The 15,475-nt window shown below is 42.8% G+C and overlaps 1 protein-coding gene across 2 annotated transcripts in view; it reads left to right on the top strand.

Annotated features, from left to right (window-relative positions):
- The window catches only part of CNTNAP2 (contactin associated protein like 2), a 1,940,687-nt gene that overhangs the window by 1,835,922 nt on the left and 89,290 nt on the right, over positions 1-15,475 (top strand). For both annotated transcript variants that reach the window (XM_012806491.1, XM_012806492.1), the window contains one exon: positions 86-179. In XM_012806491.1, the coding sequence (XP_012661945.1) occupies positions 86-179 (94 nt within the window). The remainder of the gene's footprint in view (positions 1-85; positions 180-15,475) is intronic.

The raw sequence follows: 15,475 nt of genomic DNA, 5'->3' as shown, positions 1-15,475 counted from the left end.
AGTGAGGTCACCCCCCAGGGAAGACTCGACTCCAGCGCAGGACAGTGACCTGCTCCTAAAAGTGTCTCTCGTTTTCTTCCTGCAGCTGGACCATTATCCTGCCGTGAGTTACCACCTGCCCGGCTCGTCCGACACGCTCTTCAACTCGCCCAAGTCGCTCTTCCTGGGAAAGGTTATAGGTAAGAATCTGGGTCTTTGAGTGTAAATGTGTGTTAAGAACACGTTCGGTATAATGTATCATTACCTTGGGTGATGTGAAGATACCAGGCTCTGAACAGGGCCGATTTTTTCTTAAAGCAGGGTTTCCTGAAAGGAGCACTGTTGACATTCTGAGTGAGAACATTCCTTGTGAGGGGTTGTCCCGTGTGTGGGAAGGTGTTTACCAGCATCCCTGGCTTTTCTCACTAGATACGTGTAGCATCTCACAGCTGGAGCAAAGATGTCTCCAGACATGGCCACAGGTCCCTTAGAAAGGCAAAATCACAACCAGTTAAGAACCACAAGCTTGAAGAGCCCCAGCTCTGTCGGTGGGAGTTGAAAAGCGCCTGTGACTCCTACACTTTGCTTCTCGGTAACACCTGCCTCTTCCTGAATGTCAAAGAGAGAAAGATGGGAATCTGTTCATATGGTGGAAGGAGTCATAGTGAGGACATAAAAAAGACATGTGGTGCCTGGGGACGCTGATCCTGGCGGGCCCTTCAAGCCGAGATTCCTGTGATATTTGATAGTTCAGGAAGGGCAAGGTGGGGAGGAGCATTTTTAAATTTCCCTTTGAAAGTGACATAGACTTCAGCGAGCCCGTTTGCACTCCCCAGCTGTGTCAACATCCATCTGCATAGACACACAGTATTGAACTTGCAACAGAAACCTCAGGTACTCCAGCCAGGTTTTGACACCCCCTGGAGATCGATGCCCCCAAGTTGTTGCTTTGCTTGGTCAGCCGCTAATCAGAAACTGATCCCACAGAAGGAGGGAGAGAAGGTGGCTCTGATACACAACCCAGATCCACATGAGCTCTCAGATGGGCACTGCTTTAAAATACTGCATAGAAAAGGTGGAAGAGAGTCTACTGAGTCAAGGACACGGGCGACCTTTGTAAAGGAATGGAGCAAATGTATTCTAGAAATGCAAATGTGATTGCTGTTAACCAACTGCCCAATTTCAGAATGAATTCTGACTTAAGTCTGAATCCTTCTAGAAGGAACTCAGGATCACTCGCAGTCAGTAAAGATTCGTGAGGCAGAAATTTCAGCCGACCTACCTCTATCCGTCTTTTATCACTTACCAGCTGAGTGAGGTCACAGATTTATGCGTCTGGTTTTCAGCAACTGATTTCATAGTCTTTCAAGAAATCTTTAAGTCAAGGAAGAGAAACATGATTTGAAGCCTAAAGCAGAGTCCTTTGTTTGCTCGTGTCTTTTTTAACATTTCTATTGATGTCTTGAATAAGGACACAAATAGCAGCTTTACTAAGTTTGCGAATGATACCAAACTGAGAGGATGGTTTGCTATGCTGGGTGATAAACTACATTTCAAAAGCATCTTGACAGGCCAAAAAGACGGGGTAAAAATAGTGAGATGAAATATCATAGAGATAAACGTAATTCCTGCACTTAGACAAAAAAAGGGGGGGAAGCATTTAAATAGAAGGGGGGAGGCTCCCGATATCATGAAAAATTTAGAGAGTTGGTTTGATGGAAAGTTTTGTAATGACAGATTCTTAAATGAATATGACTCTGAGCTACATTAATAAGAAAATCATGTCCAGAGCAAGGATATTAATCTTCTGAAGAGAAGACTAGTTAGACACAAGACTCATAAAGGAAAACTCAGAAAACTTAGGACTATTTATTCATCTCTTGAGAGGATCATATGGTCTTTGTTTTTGCTTCTGTTTATGGGGTGACTCACGTTTATGGATCTACGTGTGTTGAACCAGCCTTGTATCCCTGGGATAAAGCTCACCTGATCATGTTGTATAATTTTTTAATACATAACAGTATTCTATTTGCTAGGATTTTATTGAGCATTTTTGCATTGATATTCACTAATGATATTGCTCCATAGTTTTCTTTTTTTGTTGGGTCCCTTCCTGGTTTTGGTATCAGGGAGATATGATTTGAGAGAAGTTAGAGAATCAGGTTAAAATTTGACAACTGGGCTCAGCGCCTATAGCTCAACCGGCTAAGGCGCCAGCCATGTACACCTAAGGTGGCGGGTTCGAATCCCCAGCCCGGACCCGCCAAACAACAATGATGGCTGCAACCAAAAAATAGCCAGGCGCTGTGGCGGGCACCTGTGGTCCCAGCTACTTGGGAGGCGGAGGCAGGAGACTCGCTTGAGCCCAGGAGTTAGAGGTTGTTGTGAGCTGTAATGCCACGGCACTCTACCCAGGGCGACAGCTTGAGGCTCTGTCTCAAAAAAAAAAAAAAAATTTGACAACTGCCACATAAAGCAAGGATTCGACTTATTTGAAGTTTCAGCAACACTGACCAATGAATGGAAGTCGTGAGGAGGAAAACTTCAGCTCCATATAAGAAAGAACTTTCCAATAACTAAGGTTCTTCAAAAATGAGTGGCCTCTATTTGGGGTAATAAACTCTCCATCATTAACAGTATTCTAACAAAGGCTACTTGGAAATTTGACTTCTGCATTTAAAAGTTTTCTGGATGGAGGAAAATAGATTATATATAGTATAAACATCTTATACTTCAGTATTTATGGTGGGAGTAATTTTCATTTATGAAACAATTAAGAAATGCAATATTACAGTAGAGAGGGGTCTCCTGTTGCATTTACTAAGAGGGTAATTATATTCCGCTTCCTTGATATCATGTTATGTTTTATTACAGACACAAATTTAGAAGAATGCTGATATGTGCTACTTATCACATCACTGTAAACTCTGTTAAGTAGAGAGTCTGTTTAAGATGGCAGTATTTATTTTAATTTTAGAAAGTTATTTCTGAGTCCTACTTCACTCTTTCTTTAAATTAACTGTGCCATTGCTATAACTCATAGTAATATAAAATCATAATAAAATAGATGTATAATAAAAAGACAGTAACTCCTCTGTGTGAACATGATAAGCTAGGCTTGCACAGAAACCGAATGCTAAAGCAGAGCGATCGTCGCTGACTGTGACTGACTGTCAGTGCCGATGCGTGGGGTGGTAAAATCAGAGGTAACCTCTGTCTGAATATAGTTAGCACGTCACACTGGTCCCAGATCCTACATTTGCCAAACTTCCATTACGCAAAGTAACTCCAGCAGAAGCTGTGCCTACTACTAGTACCCACTGTATGATTTCCTTTATCATCCAAATAATGAATATTGTAATCCTCTACTACTTTCTATTGATTAAAAAAAACTTCCTTATTCTAGGGATCTCCAAAACTTTCTGGAACTTTGACAAAGCCTCCTTGCAGAGCAGGAAATGACACCCCTATGTCTTCATTTGTGGTTGAAGTAGGGGGCATTGTGCTGCTCACTGAGTATTTCTGGCCACAGAGTTACGAGCGGAAAAGAACTGTGTGATTTCTGAGCTAGAACACTTCCTCTTTATCCCCTCAGCGTGGTGACTGGCAAAGCCCAGACAGCAGCGGTTCCATCAGCCTGGGTCCCATAATGAACAGAGAAAACCCTTTGCTTTGTTTATACGACTCTTTCTACGTGTGGTGCTGTTTGTTACTGTGGCATAGCCTGTCCTGTCCTAACTGATGCGTAAGGCTTACAGTCAAGAACAGACTTTGCTACCCACCCAAGGTTTCCTCTTTGTTTTTTGTTTGTTTGGTTGGTTGGATGGTTTTGGGGGGGGTGTTTTTTGGGGGGGGAGTTGGCAGTTTTGGGCCGGGGCTGGGTGTGAAGCCTCCTCCTCTGGCATATGGAGCCAGCGCCTACTCCTTTGAGCCACAGGTGCCACCCCAGGGTTTGCTCTCTTACACCCCCATTTGCCAAGTGTGTGACTTTGGCGAGTTATGTAACATTCTATGCACCTGCTTCCTCTTGTTAAAATAGGAATAGTAATGGCCCTTATGTCACAGGATTCAACAAAATAATCCATGTTTCACAGGTAGCCCAGTATCTGCCACACAACGTATGTATAAGAAATACTAGTTACTTTGATTCAATCATAACCAAACAAGCATACGCTTATCGTATGTCAGCTGCCAGGCATTGTGTTAGTCCGTAGAACATCTGTGGTGTTTGAGACAGGGATGGTTTCTGCCTTTGGAAGCTTCATGTATTCAAATTCAATTTTCAAGTGTTTGTCTTAGGAAAACCCAAAACAGGATAAGTGATCATATTGGGTCACAGTTTTAGGGCTTAAATTCTACTTGGAAGAGAAGACAATGAAGATATAATTAGAATGAGAAGAGAAGGGGTGGGATGAATGGAAAATGGAAGAATAGGATGTGGGAGAACAGGTGGGAAGGGCATGTAACGCGCTCTGGGAATGAGCAAAGACACATCACAAGTGGCAGGAAGCTGAGACCCTAACAATAAGTTATAGTTATCTGGGCGAAGGAAGGGGTGAAGTGGGCAGAAAGAGGGAGCAAGGTTCAGTTCTCTGCTGCTGCACAACAAACCACCTGATGCTTTGTGTCTTTAAACAGTAACTTACAGTGCAGGATGCCTTAGGAAGGATGTCTCAGCAGAGGTGAGGGGAGCCAGGGGAAGCTCCTCCTCCTCCCCATCCCGCACTGGCGAGGCTACTTCTAGCTGCATTAATTCCCCAGCACGTCCAGCTCGCCCTGCACCTGCACTGGACATGCCCATGAGGCCAGGGCTAGTGCAGAGGACAGGACTCACCAGCCATGATCTCTGGACAGAGCAGAACGCAGGCCACCCACAGCATCTGCCATCTTACGGATTTATTTATAAACCACGTTAAGGTTGTAATGTAATCCTGGGTGTGAAAGGGGGTCAAGGAAGGCTTTTACTTATCAGGAGATTAATCCAATCTAATTGACACTTCAGCTAGATCACACCATCTGCAGAGTGGAGAATGCATAACAGGGAGGGAGACCAAATTGGAGGTTGCCATGGTTATGGCAGGGTGTGCGTGGGGATGCGCAAAACATGGATAAGCATCTCTGCCTGTGATGGACCCGTAGTCTGTCCAGATAGCAAGCGAAAGAAACCAAATGTCCAGTGTGGTTCAAGGCTGAGTCTGACTTGATCACTTACAGATTCTCTTCTGGTTGAGCTCTGTCCGTTTTGAATAAAAACGTTCAGTCTCTCAAATGGCCTGGCCCACCTGCTGCCGCCTCCTATAAGCTGGTGACCAGGAATATGGAATATAGAGGGATGAGCAGTGACATGTCATAGCTTAAGTGATCTGACGGTGTCATGGCAGGGTGGGGGCCTGACTCACACTGGTCCTTGAGTTTGCACAGCCAGGCTTCCACTTGCCTCCAGCTCAGGGTCCTATATCCCTGGAGCTCCTCTGTTTGACTCAGCAATTCGTCCCAAGAGACCTACCATCACTCTCCTTGCTCACCTGCCGCCAGCTCAGCTCCTACTTGAGAGAAACTTCGAGTCTCTGTCACTTTCTCCCTCCTCCCCATGGTGGGTTGTCAGCGCCCCCAAGTAGCCCCAACAGCAGCCATTGGGTTTCACCCCAAGATTCTCACCACGCAAAAATGAGAGGCTCGGGAGGGCCAGAGATTCTGTCTGCTCACCATCTTCCCTCCCACCACGGGCTGGGCTGCCTCCTGCTGGAGCCGGGGCCCTCTGCCCTCTGCCCTCTGCCCTCCTCCCTCATTCTCTGTGGATACTGCCTACTCCCTGGGCCAGAGTTGAGCTCTTTCTGTTTCTGTCTCTCTTTTTTTTTCTCACAGCCCATTTGGACTTTAAGGTGTAAAGAATCTTTGCTTTTACATCCTATTGACAAGAAAAAAATGCTAGCTAACAAAATTCCAAAACACAACAGACTAAAACAACAATCATCTTTTTCTCACCAATCTGTAAATCAGCTAATGTTTGAGTGGGTCCCTCGCCCCCCTTCCATCCTCCTCCTGGCACCAGGGAGTGAGCACCGCATGTTCCTCTCTGGCAGAGGCACAGAGAGCCGGCCCCTGACACGAGCACTGGCCCTGTGTGACCTCTAGCTGATTGCTTGATGTACTGGAAGGTCTGCATAAAGGAATTTGGGGAAATGATTTGTTCACTTCAAAGTATTTAAGTGGGACCAGGTGTGCTGGCTCATGCCTATAATCCTAGCATCTTGGGAGCCGGAGGCGACTGGATCACCTGAGCTTAGGATTTGAAGATCAGCCTTACCAAGAGGGAGACCCTGTCTCTACTAAAAATAGAAAAAACTAGCCAGGCATCATGATGGGGACCCACAGTCCCAGCCACTTGAGAGGCAGAGGCAAGAGGATCCCAGGAGTTTGAGGCTGCTGTGAGCTACAATCATGCCACAGCACTCTACCTAGGATGTAAAAGTGAGACTCTGTCTCAAAAAAAAAAAAAAAAGAAGGCGTATGTCACATGCTTAGGTGTACCAGATGACAGAGATGGAACAATGGATAAAAGAAAAATCCCTTCCCCCTATGAATCACGTAGTCTAACGGCCATGGACCAAAAAATGAGAAAACAATTGTGTAATATAAATATTAGCTAGCAAATAAGAGCTGTGAAGGAAAGAAGGGCCGTGGGCTGAGAGTATTAAGATGGCCAGGGAAGTCCCCTCTGCAGTGAGAAGGGAGCCACAGAGTCGTCTGCTAAAGACTTCCAGGACAAGCAGACAGCAAGGCCAAGGCTGTGAGGCAGAGCCATGCTCTGCTCACCACGGACACCAGTGTGGCTGGAACACAGTGGTCAAGGGACAGAGTGGGAGGAGACGGACGAAGCCAGAGGGTTAGCTGGCGGCCAGATTGTACAGGTGTGAGCCCTGATGGAGAGACCACGTGTTAGCCCAGGTGAGGTGGGAAGCAGCAGGAGGCTTTGAGCCATAAGTGACGTAATCTGATTTGTATCTCAGAAAGTTCATTCCAGCGGCTGGATGCTGTAGGAACTACAGAAGGGTGGGCAGCTGGAGGGTCAGCATGGCCACAGGAGACCAGTTAAAACAGTTGTAGAGTCCAGTGAGAGCCAGTGGTGTTTGCACCGGGCGGCGGTGTCCAACCTATAGCCACATGCAGATTATTTGAGGGCTGGTTTAACGCTTATCTGTGGTGCTGGATTTTGTGAGACGTATGCACGGAGCTTTTCTAATGCTCATCAGCTTTCGTTAGTGTTTTCATATTTAATGAGCAGCCCAAGACAACTCTTGTTTTTCCAATCTGCACCAGCAAAGGAAAAAGGTTGGACATGCCTTTGCCAAAGCACCAGCAGTGCATGGTGGAGAAACATTTGGGTAGGAATACATAGGGGTCAGAGCCTATAGTATCTGGTGACCAATGGGATGTGGTGGGTGAAAGAAAGATGGCAAAGATGACTTCTCAAGGGACTGGGCTGAAGAACTGGCACAGTGAGCAGAAACTGAGCAGCACCTGTGGGGAGTCTCCCGCCTCCTGTCTTCACGCCCCCTCCCTCCTTGGCCAGATGGATGTCTCAGGCTGACCAAGACATGAGTCATTACAAGGAAAGCAAATTGAAAAATGTATCAATAAACATCAGAGTGCAGCGTAGTTATGAAGTCACATAAGTGGGACATCCATAGCATGGAACACTACTCAGTAACAAAAAGCAACAATCTATTTTTTTACTGTTTGGGTTCATGGAGAGTGCAAAGAATTAGGTCACACTGATTGCATTTGTTAGGTAAAGTCCCTCTTATTATTGTGTCCTGCCCCCAAGAGGTGTGCCGTACACCGTGACCCCCATCCCCTCCATCCTCCCCTCTCCCTGCTCCTTCATTCCCCTGCCCCCCACCTGGGATTGACCTGAGTTGCTCTCTTATATGGGGATGTATTAGATCATCAACTGGCTTCATATCAGAACTGAGTACATTGGATTCCTGCTTCTTCATTCTTGTGATGCTTTACTAAGAATGTGTTCCAACTCTATCCAGGTTAATACAGAAGATGTGAAGTCTCCATCTTTTTAATGATTGAATAGTACTCTATGGAATTCATATAACCACAGCTTGTTAATCCATTCCTGGGTGGTGGGCATTTAGGTAAAAGCAACAAATTCTTGATCCAAAACAACTCGGATGAATTACAGTCTAGACAATTGTGCTGAAGGAAAAAAGAAAAGCTAATCCCGAGAGATCACATATCTAATGATTCCATTTACATAACCTTTTTGAAATGACAAAATTTTGGAAATGGGGGAGAACGTAGTGGCTGCCCAAGATTGGTGCCAGGGCAGAAGGAGCGGGAGGGAGCCAGGTGAGAGAGAGGAGAGATTCCCACCCTGTAGAGTGGCTCCAGGACCTGACGGTGGGGGCAGGGGCACAGCACACACAGTGATGAGCTATGCACACCCCCAAACGAGCCCCAGACATGAGTGAGGTCCGTCGGCTGTGTCGGGGTCAGCACCCTGACCGTGGGATCATCCTGTGGGCTGGCGAGATTCTTCCTCTGGGGGAAACCAGACAAAATACTCACAGAATGTCTCTTCATGATTTTTTTTTTATTATTGAATCATAGCTGTGTACATTAATACTATCATGGGGTACAGTGTGCTGTTTCCATACACAATTTGAAATACCTTCATCTAACTGGTTAACATAGCCTTCATGTCATTGTCTTAGTTATTGTGTTAAGACATTTCTACATATATTCTACATTTAGACATTCTACATATATTCTACATTTAGAAAGATTCACATGTACCCTTGTAAGATGAACCATAGGCGTGATCCCACCAATCACCCCCCCTCCACCCATCCTCTCCTCCATCTCTTTCCTTGAAAGCTATAAATTAGTTTCATATTAGGGCTGAGTACATTGGAGACTTTTTCTTTCATTCTTGAGATACTTTGCTAAGAAGAATATGTTCCAGCTCCATCCATGTAAACATGAAGAAGGCAAAGTCTCCATCCTTCTTTAGGGCTGCAGAGTATTCCATGGTGTACATATACCACAATTTATTGATCCATTCGTGGGTCAATGGGCACTTGGGCTTCTTCCATGACCTAGCAATTGTGAACTGGGCTGCAATGAACATTTTGATGCAAATATCTTTATTGTCATGTGATTTTTGGTCTTCTGGATATATACCTAGTAGAGGAATTATAGGATCAAATGGCAGGTCTGTTTTTAGTTCTCTAAGTGTTCTCCAGATGTCTTTCCAAAAGGAATGTATTAGTTTACACTTCCACCAGCAGTGTAGAAGTGTTCCCTTTTCTCCACAACCACACCAACATCTGTGATTTGGGGATTTTGTGATATGGGCTAATCTTACTGGTATTAGATGATAATCTCAAAGTAGTTTTGATTTGCATTTCTCTGATGATTAAGGATGGTGAGCATTTTTTCATATATCTGTAGGCCATGCACCTGTCTTCTTCAGAGAAGTTTCTCTTCAAAACCCTTGCCCACCCTGAGATGGGATCACTTGTTCTCTTCTTGCTGATACATTCGAATTCTCTGTGGATTCTTGTTATTAAACCTTTGTCAGAGATATAACCTGCAAATATCTTCTCCCATTCTGAGGGCTGTCTGCTTGCTTTACTTACTGTGTTCTGGGCTGTGCAGAAGCCCAGTAGTGTATTTTTGATGTTGCTTCAATTGCCCAGGGGGTCCTCCTCATAAAATTTTCACCCAGGCCGATTTCTTCAAGTGTTTTCCCTACACTTTCTTCTAGTATTTTTATAGTTTCATGTCTTAAGTTTAAAGCTTTAATCCAGTGAGAGTCTATCTTAGTTAGTGGTGAAAGGTGTGGATATAGTTTCAGTCTTCTACAGGTTGCCAGCCAGTTCACCCAGCACCATTTGTTAAATGGGGAATCTTTTCCTCTGCTCAATATTTTTTAATTGGCTTGTCAAAGATCATATAACTAACGGTAAGTAGCTGGGTTCATCTCTTGGCTCTCTATTCTGTTCCACACATCTACCTCTGTTTTTGTGCCAGTGCCATGCTGTTTTGATCACTATTGATTTATAGTATAGTCTGATGTCTGGTAACGTGATTCCTCCTGCTTTGTTTTTATTCCTGAGTAATGTCTTGGCTATTTAAGGTTCTTCCTGATTCCATATAAAACAAAGTATTATTTTTTCAAGATATTTAAAGTATGACAATGGAACTTTAATAGGGATTGCATTAAAATTATATATTACTTTGGGTAGTATGGACATTTTAACAATGTTGATTCTTCCCAGCCATAAGCATGGTATGTTTTTGCATTTGTTAACATTGTCAGCTATTTCTTTCCTTAGAGTTTCATAGTTCTCTTTCTAGAGATCTTTCACGTCCTTTGTTAGGTAAACTCCCAAATGTTTCATCTTCTTTGGCACTACCGTAAACAGAATAGCGTCCTTGAATATTTTTTCAGCTTGACTGTTGTTGGTATATATAAAGGCTACCGATTTATGAGTGTTGATTTTGTAACCTGAGACACTGCTGTATTCCTTGATCACTTCTAAGAGTTTTGTAGTAGAATCCCTGGTGTTTTCCAGATATACAATCATGTCATCTGCAAAGAGTGAAAGTTTAATCTCTTCTGACCCTATATGGATACCCTGGATTGCCTTTTCTTCCCTAATTGTGATGACTAGAATTTCCGTTACAATGTTAAAGAGCAATGGAGATAATGGGCACCCTTGTCTGGTTCCTGATCTGAGTGGAAATGATTTTTCAGTATGATATTGGCTATGGGTTTGCTGTAGATGGCCTCTATCAATTTGAGAAATGTCCCTTCTATGCCAGTTTTCTTAAGTGTTCTGATCATGAAGGGATGCTGAATATTATCAAAAGCTTTTTCTGCATCAATTGAATCATATGGTCTTTGTTTTTTAATGTGTTTATGTGATGAATTACATTTGTAGATTTATATATGTTGAACCAGCCTTGAGATCCTGGGATAAAACCTGCTTGGTCATGGTGTATAATTTGTTTGACGTGTTGCTGGATTCTGTTTGTTAGGATCTTATTGAATATTTTCGCATCAATATTCATTAATGATATTGGTCTATAATTTTCTTTCCTTGTTGGGTCTTTTCCTGGTTTGGGGATCAAGTTGATGTTTGCTTCATAGAATGTATTGAGTAGTATTCCAACTTTTTCTATATTTTGGAAAAGGTTAAGTAGTATAGGTATTATTTCCTCTTTAAAGGTTTGATAGAATTCTGATGTGAAGCCATCTGTTCCCAGGCTTTTCTTTTTAGGGCGATTTTGTATAGTTGATGCTATTTCAGAACTTGATATAGGCCTGTTCAACATTTCCACTTCCTTCTGGCTAAGTCTTGGAAAGTGGCATGCTTCCAAGTATTGGTTGATTTCCTTCAGATTTTTATATCTCTGAGAATAAAGTTTCTTGTAATATTCATTAAGGGTTTTTTAAATTTCTAAGGGGTCGGTTGTTATTTTGTCTTTACCATTTCTAATTGATGAAATTAGAGATTTTACTCTTTTTTTTTCTTAGTTAGGTTGGCCAAAGGTTTATCTATTTTATTGACCTTTTCAAAAAACCAACTTTTTGATTTATTGATCTGTTGTATAATCCTTTTGTTTTCAATTTCATTTAATTCTGCTCTAATTTTGGTTATTTTTTTTTTCTGCTGGGTTTGGGATTGGAGTGTTCTTCCTTTTCCAGATGCTTCAGATGTCCCATTAAGTTGTTAACGTCCTCTCTTTCCATTCTCTTGAGGAAGGCTTACAGTGCTATAAATTTCCCTCTTAGGACTGCCTTTGCAGTATCCCAGAGGTTCTGATAACTCGTATCTTCATTATCGTTTTGTTCCAAAAATATCATAATTTCCTTCTTGATCTCGGCTCTGACCGACCTATCATTCAGCATAAGGTTATTTAGTTTCCATGTTTTTGTATGAGTAAGCAGATTCCTGTTGTTACTGAGTTCAACTTTTAGTCCATGATGGTCTGAGAAGATGCAAGGAATAATTTCTATTCTTTTAAATTTACTGAGGTTAGACTTGTGGCCTAAGATGTGGTTGATTTTGGAGTATGTTCCGGGGGCTGATGAGATAAATGTGTATTCAGTTTTGTTAGGATGAAATGTTCTGTAGATGTCTGTTAGGTCGGGCTTGGCGCCTGTGGCTCAAGCGGCTAAGGCGCCAGCCACATACACCTTAAGGTGGCGGGTTCGAATCCCCAGCCCGGGCCCGCCAAACAACAATGATGGCTGCAACCAAAAAATAGCCGGGCATTGTGGCGGGCGCCTGTGGTCCCAGCTACTTGGGAGGTGGAGGCAGGAGACTCGCTAGAGCCCAGGAGTTGGAGGTTGCTGTGAGCTGTAATGCCATGGCATTCTACACAGGGGGACAGCTTGAGGCTCAGTCTCAAAAAAAAAAAAAAAAGATGTCTGTTAGGTCCAGATGCTGAATGCTGTTCTTCGTGATTTCTTAACAAGCGCCTGTGATTCTACAATTGCCTCAATAAAAATTTCAATTAGAAAATGTAATAAAAATAAAAGAAGATAAGAAGATCTAGTCCACAGTATTATACAGACTCATATATTCCTGGCGTGAAATTTAGTAAGTGTCCCCCAGAGGCTCGATCCCCAGACCCCTAGGGCAGCCCCAGTGAACAGGCAGGACGTCCAGCCAAGCCACTGGCTCTGCCCCAGGTCACACTTCCCTGCCCCAGCCAGTGGAGATTAGGAAATGTACCACAATTCAATATTTATTTATGGCTTAGAATTTTGTAGTTCTTTTAGAGTCATCAGCAAAGAGAATGATTAATATAAAATACTTTCCTAAAAACAGAAACCACAGTTGAGGTGCTGGCTGCTACTTTGCAGGAGAGGCCCGCACAGCGGCTTATGGCTCCGTGGTTTATTGCCAACTCCAGAGAGCGAAGGCAGCAAAACTGATGAATGAACAAATGGCAAGCAGTTAATTGAAATTTCTAGTCAATTGCCTTTGTGTTTTACTGTAAGGACAAAATCAGTAGGAAAACACTGATGAGAAAGCTTATTTAAGTGATAGGCGAGAAATAATATTAAAAAGGAAGGGAAGAAATTATGTAATTTTTCACATCCTAAAGAAAAGATAATCTGAACGTCCAAAATCTTCTCAAGGCTGAAGGAAATCTATTTAAAAAGAATTCACCCCGTGAGTTATAGTTCAAGGCTGGCATCTAATTCTTTTTTAATTGCATTAACTTCCATTCTTAGAAATTTGTTGGGTCTTATTATTATTATCACCTTTATGGACTCATAGGAGGCACAAAGAAATAATTTATTGAAAACTTCTCCTGTTGTGGCTAGTGAAATGAGGCTGCGTAAATGACTGGGGCCCGGGCACAGTGCAAGAGGTTCAATGTTTTCAGTATAATCCACTGTCAATATCATAATTAATCTTTGTCACCTCAGTGTGTCTTTAATAGATACTAGTAACGATTCCAGCACCATGATGTAAAAACACATCCTCAACATCTAGATAAAACAAAATCAAATCTTTTTATGAAGTTTAGGCTGGGAGAGGCAATTATGTGCTCTTAAGGTTAACTCAGTACAGGCTCTCCCAGGCAAATTCCTGGGACTCCTGCTGTCCCACCTGCTAAGGGAGCTTGAACAGGTTTCTTACATATCTGGGCTTCGATTGTCTTAATCATAAACTGTGAGTAACAGTAGTGCCAATGTCGTAAGCTTTGTTGTAAAGATGAAAAAGTAGCATTAAGAATACAAAGAGCTGGCTCGGCGCCTGTGGCTCAAGTGGCTAAGGCACCAGCCACATACATCTAAGGTGGCGGGTTCGAATCCAGCCCGGGCCCACCAAAACAACAGCTGCAACCAAAAAATAGCCGGGCATTGCAGTGGGCGCCTGTGGTCCCAGCTACTTGGGAGGCGGAGGCAGGAGACTCGCTTGAGCCCAGGAGTGGGAGGTTGCTGTGAGCTGTGATGCCATGGTATTCTACCCAGGGGGATAGCTTGAGGCTCTGTCTCAAAAAAAAAAAAAAAAAAGAATACAAAGAGCTGATCACGGTGCCAGACATAGTAAGTGTTCAGTATGTTTTAGACAATACCATTACATAAGGTGACCAGATTTTAACATTGGTAAAACGGGACACCTTTGGGAGGGAGCAGGGCCTCGGGGCGGGGCCTCACAACAATGCAAACTTTGCTAAGCAGGTCTCGATAATCCTTTCTCAACAATTATTTGTTATTATTAAGTTTAACATTATAAAATTAACAAAAATAATATAAAACTCATATCCTGGCGAAATAGCCACATGGCAGCTAAAAACCATATATTCCCTTCCTGTTCTCCCGTGTTCCCTACCTTGTCCTGCATTCTTTCCGAAAATCAGGGCTTTTTAAAAATGCCGCAGGACTCAGGACAAATTGTGAAAAATCGGGAGGTCTGGTCACCTTACTCTGGGGGAGGGGGGCTACTTGTTTGTTCCAGACAGTTTGGCTCCTTCTGAGCTAATTGTCCTTTCCTAGAAGCAAGGGAGGGAGCCAGTCTCTTTCTGATACCTTGCCCAGGAGGGGAGTAGGGAGTTTACATTAACCTCTTCATTCCCAAATGGAGTTCCATTAACCTTTTCAGCAGCCAAAAACCGCAAATTCCCTTCCCATTCTCCTGCTGTTCCCTAGCTTGTCATGCATTCTTTCCAAAAATCCAAAAATCAGGACTTTTTAAAAATGCATGGGACATGGGACAAATTGTTAAAAATTGGGACCGTCCCGCCAAAAGCGGATGTCTGGTCACCTTACCATTACATCTAGTCTTTGACTTTTAACTTATACAAAGAAAGGAAGTGCTGGCCCCAATATTGGGTCACTCACAAAAAGTAGACTCAAATAAACAATGAAAAACTTAAGAAACATCCAGTTAGAAATAATTGGTACCATCATTTCTCTACCTCATTTTCAAAAATTAAGTTACATTTAATTAACAAGCAAACCAAAACCCCTTATTACTAAAATGCAGGCAGAGCACAGAAGTTCTGTGTTAATGACACTTTCAGTATTTGGTTAAACCAGCTGTCAAAAGCTGGGGACCTATTTCTGTCATTGACACACAACATGCATTAGCATACCCAATTGTTTAGAAATAAACAAATGTTTCGAAAGACAAAATTCCTCTCATTATGACAGCTAGAAATATTCCAGAAGACATGGAAAATTTCAAATTCCTTGTGTACATACAGTCACTCATAGATTTCATAATAGCAAATTCACCTACTTGCTAAAATTTATAGCCCCCAAAGTAGGACTCGGCATGCTTTCGTGGTCATTTGCATATATGCTCAGTGCAAAAAAAAAGTCAGTGTTTATGTTCTAAAGTCCAATAAGGTGACCTTCTGCCATCTTGTCTCAGGTCTTGTACAGTAAACAAGTGTCATTTCTGCAATCTGCTTAGTACCTTTTTTTTTGCTTTTTTTTTTTTTTTTT

This window comes from Otolemur garnettii, unplaced genomic scaffold (assembly GCF_000181295.1).
Source record: "Otolemur garnettii isolate 467f Iridium unplaced genomic scaffold, OtoGar3 scaffold00053, whole genome shotgun sequence".
Taxonomy (NCBI): Eukaryota; Metazoa; Chordata; class Mammalia; order Primates; family Galagidae; genus Otolemur; species Otolemur garnettii.
The sequence above is the reverse complement of the archived record's forward strand: the minus strand, read 5'-3'. Positions and strand labels throughout refer to the sequence as shown.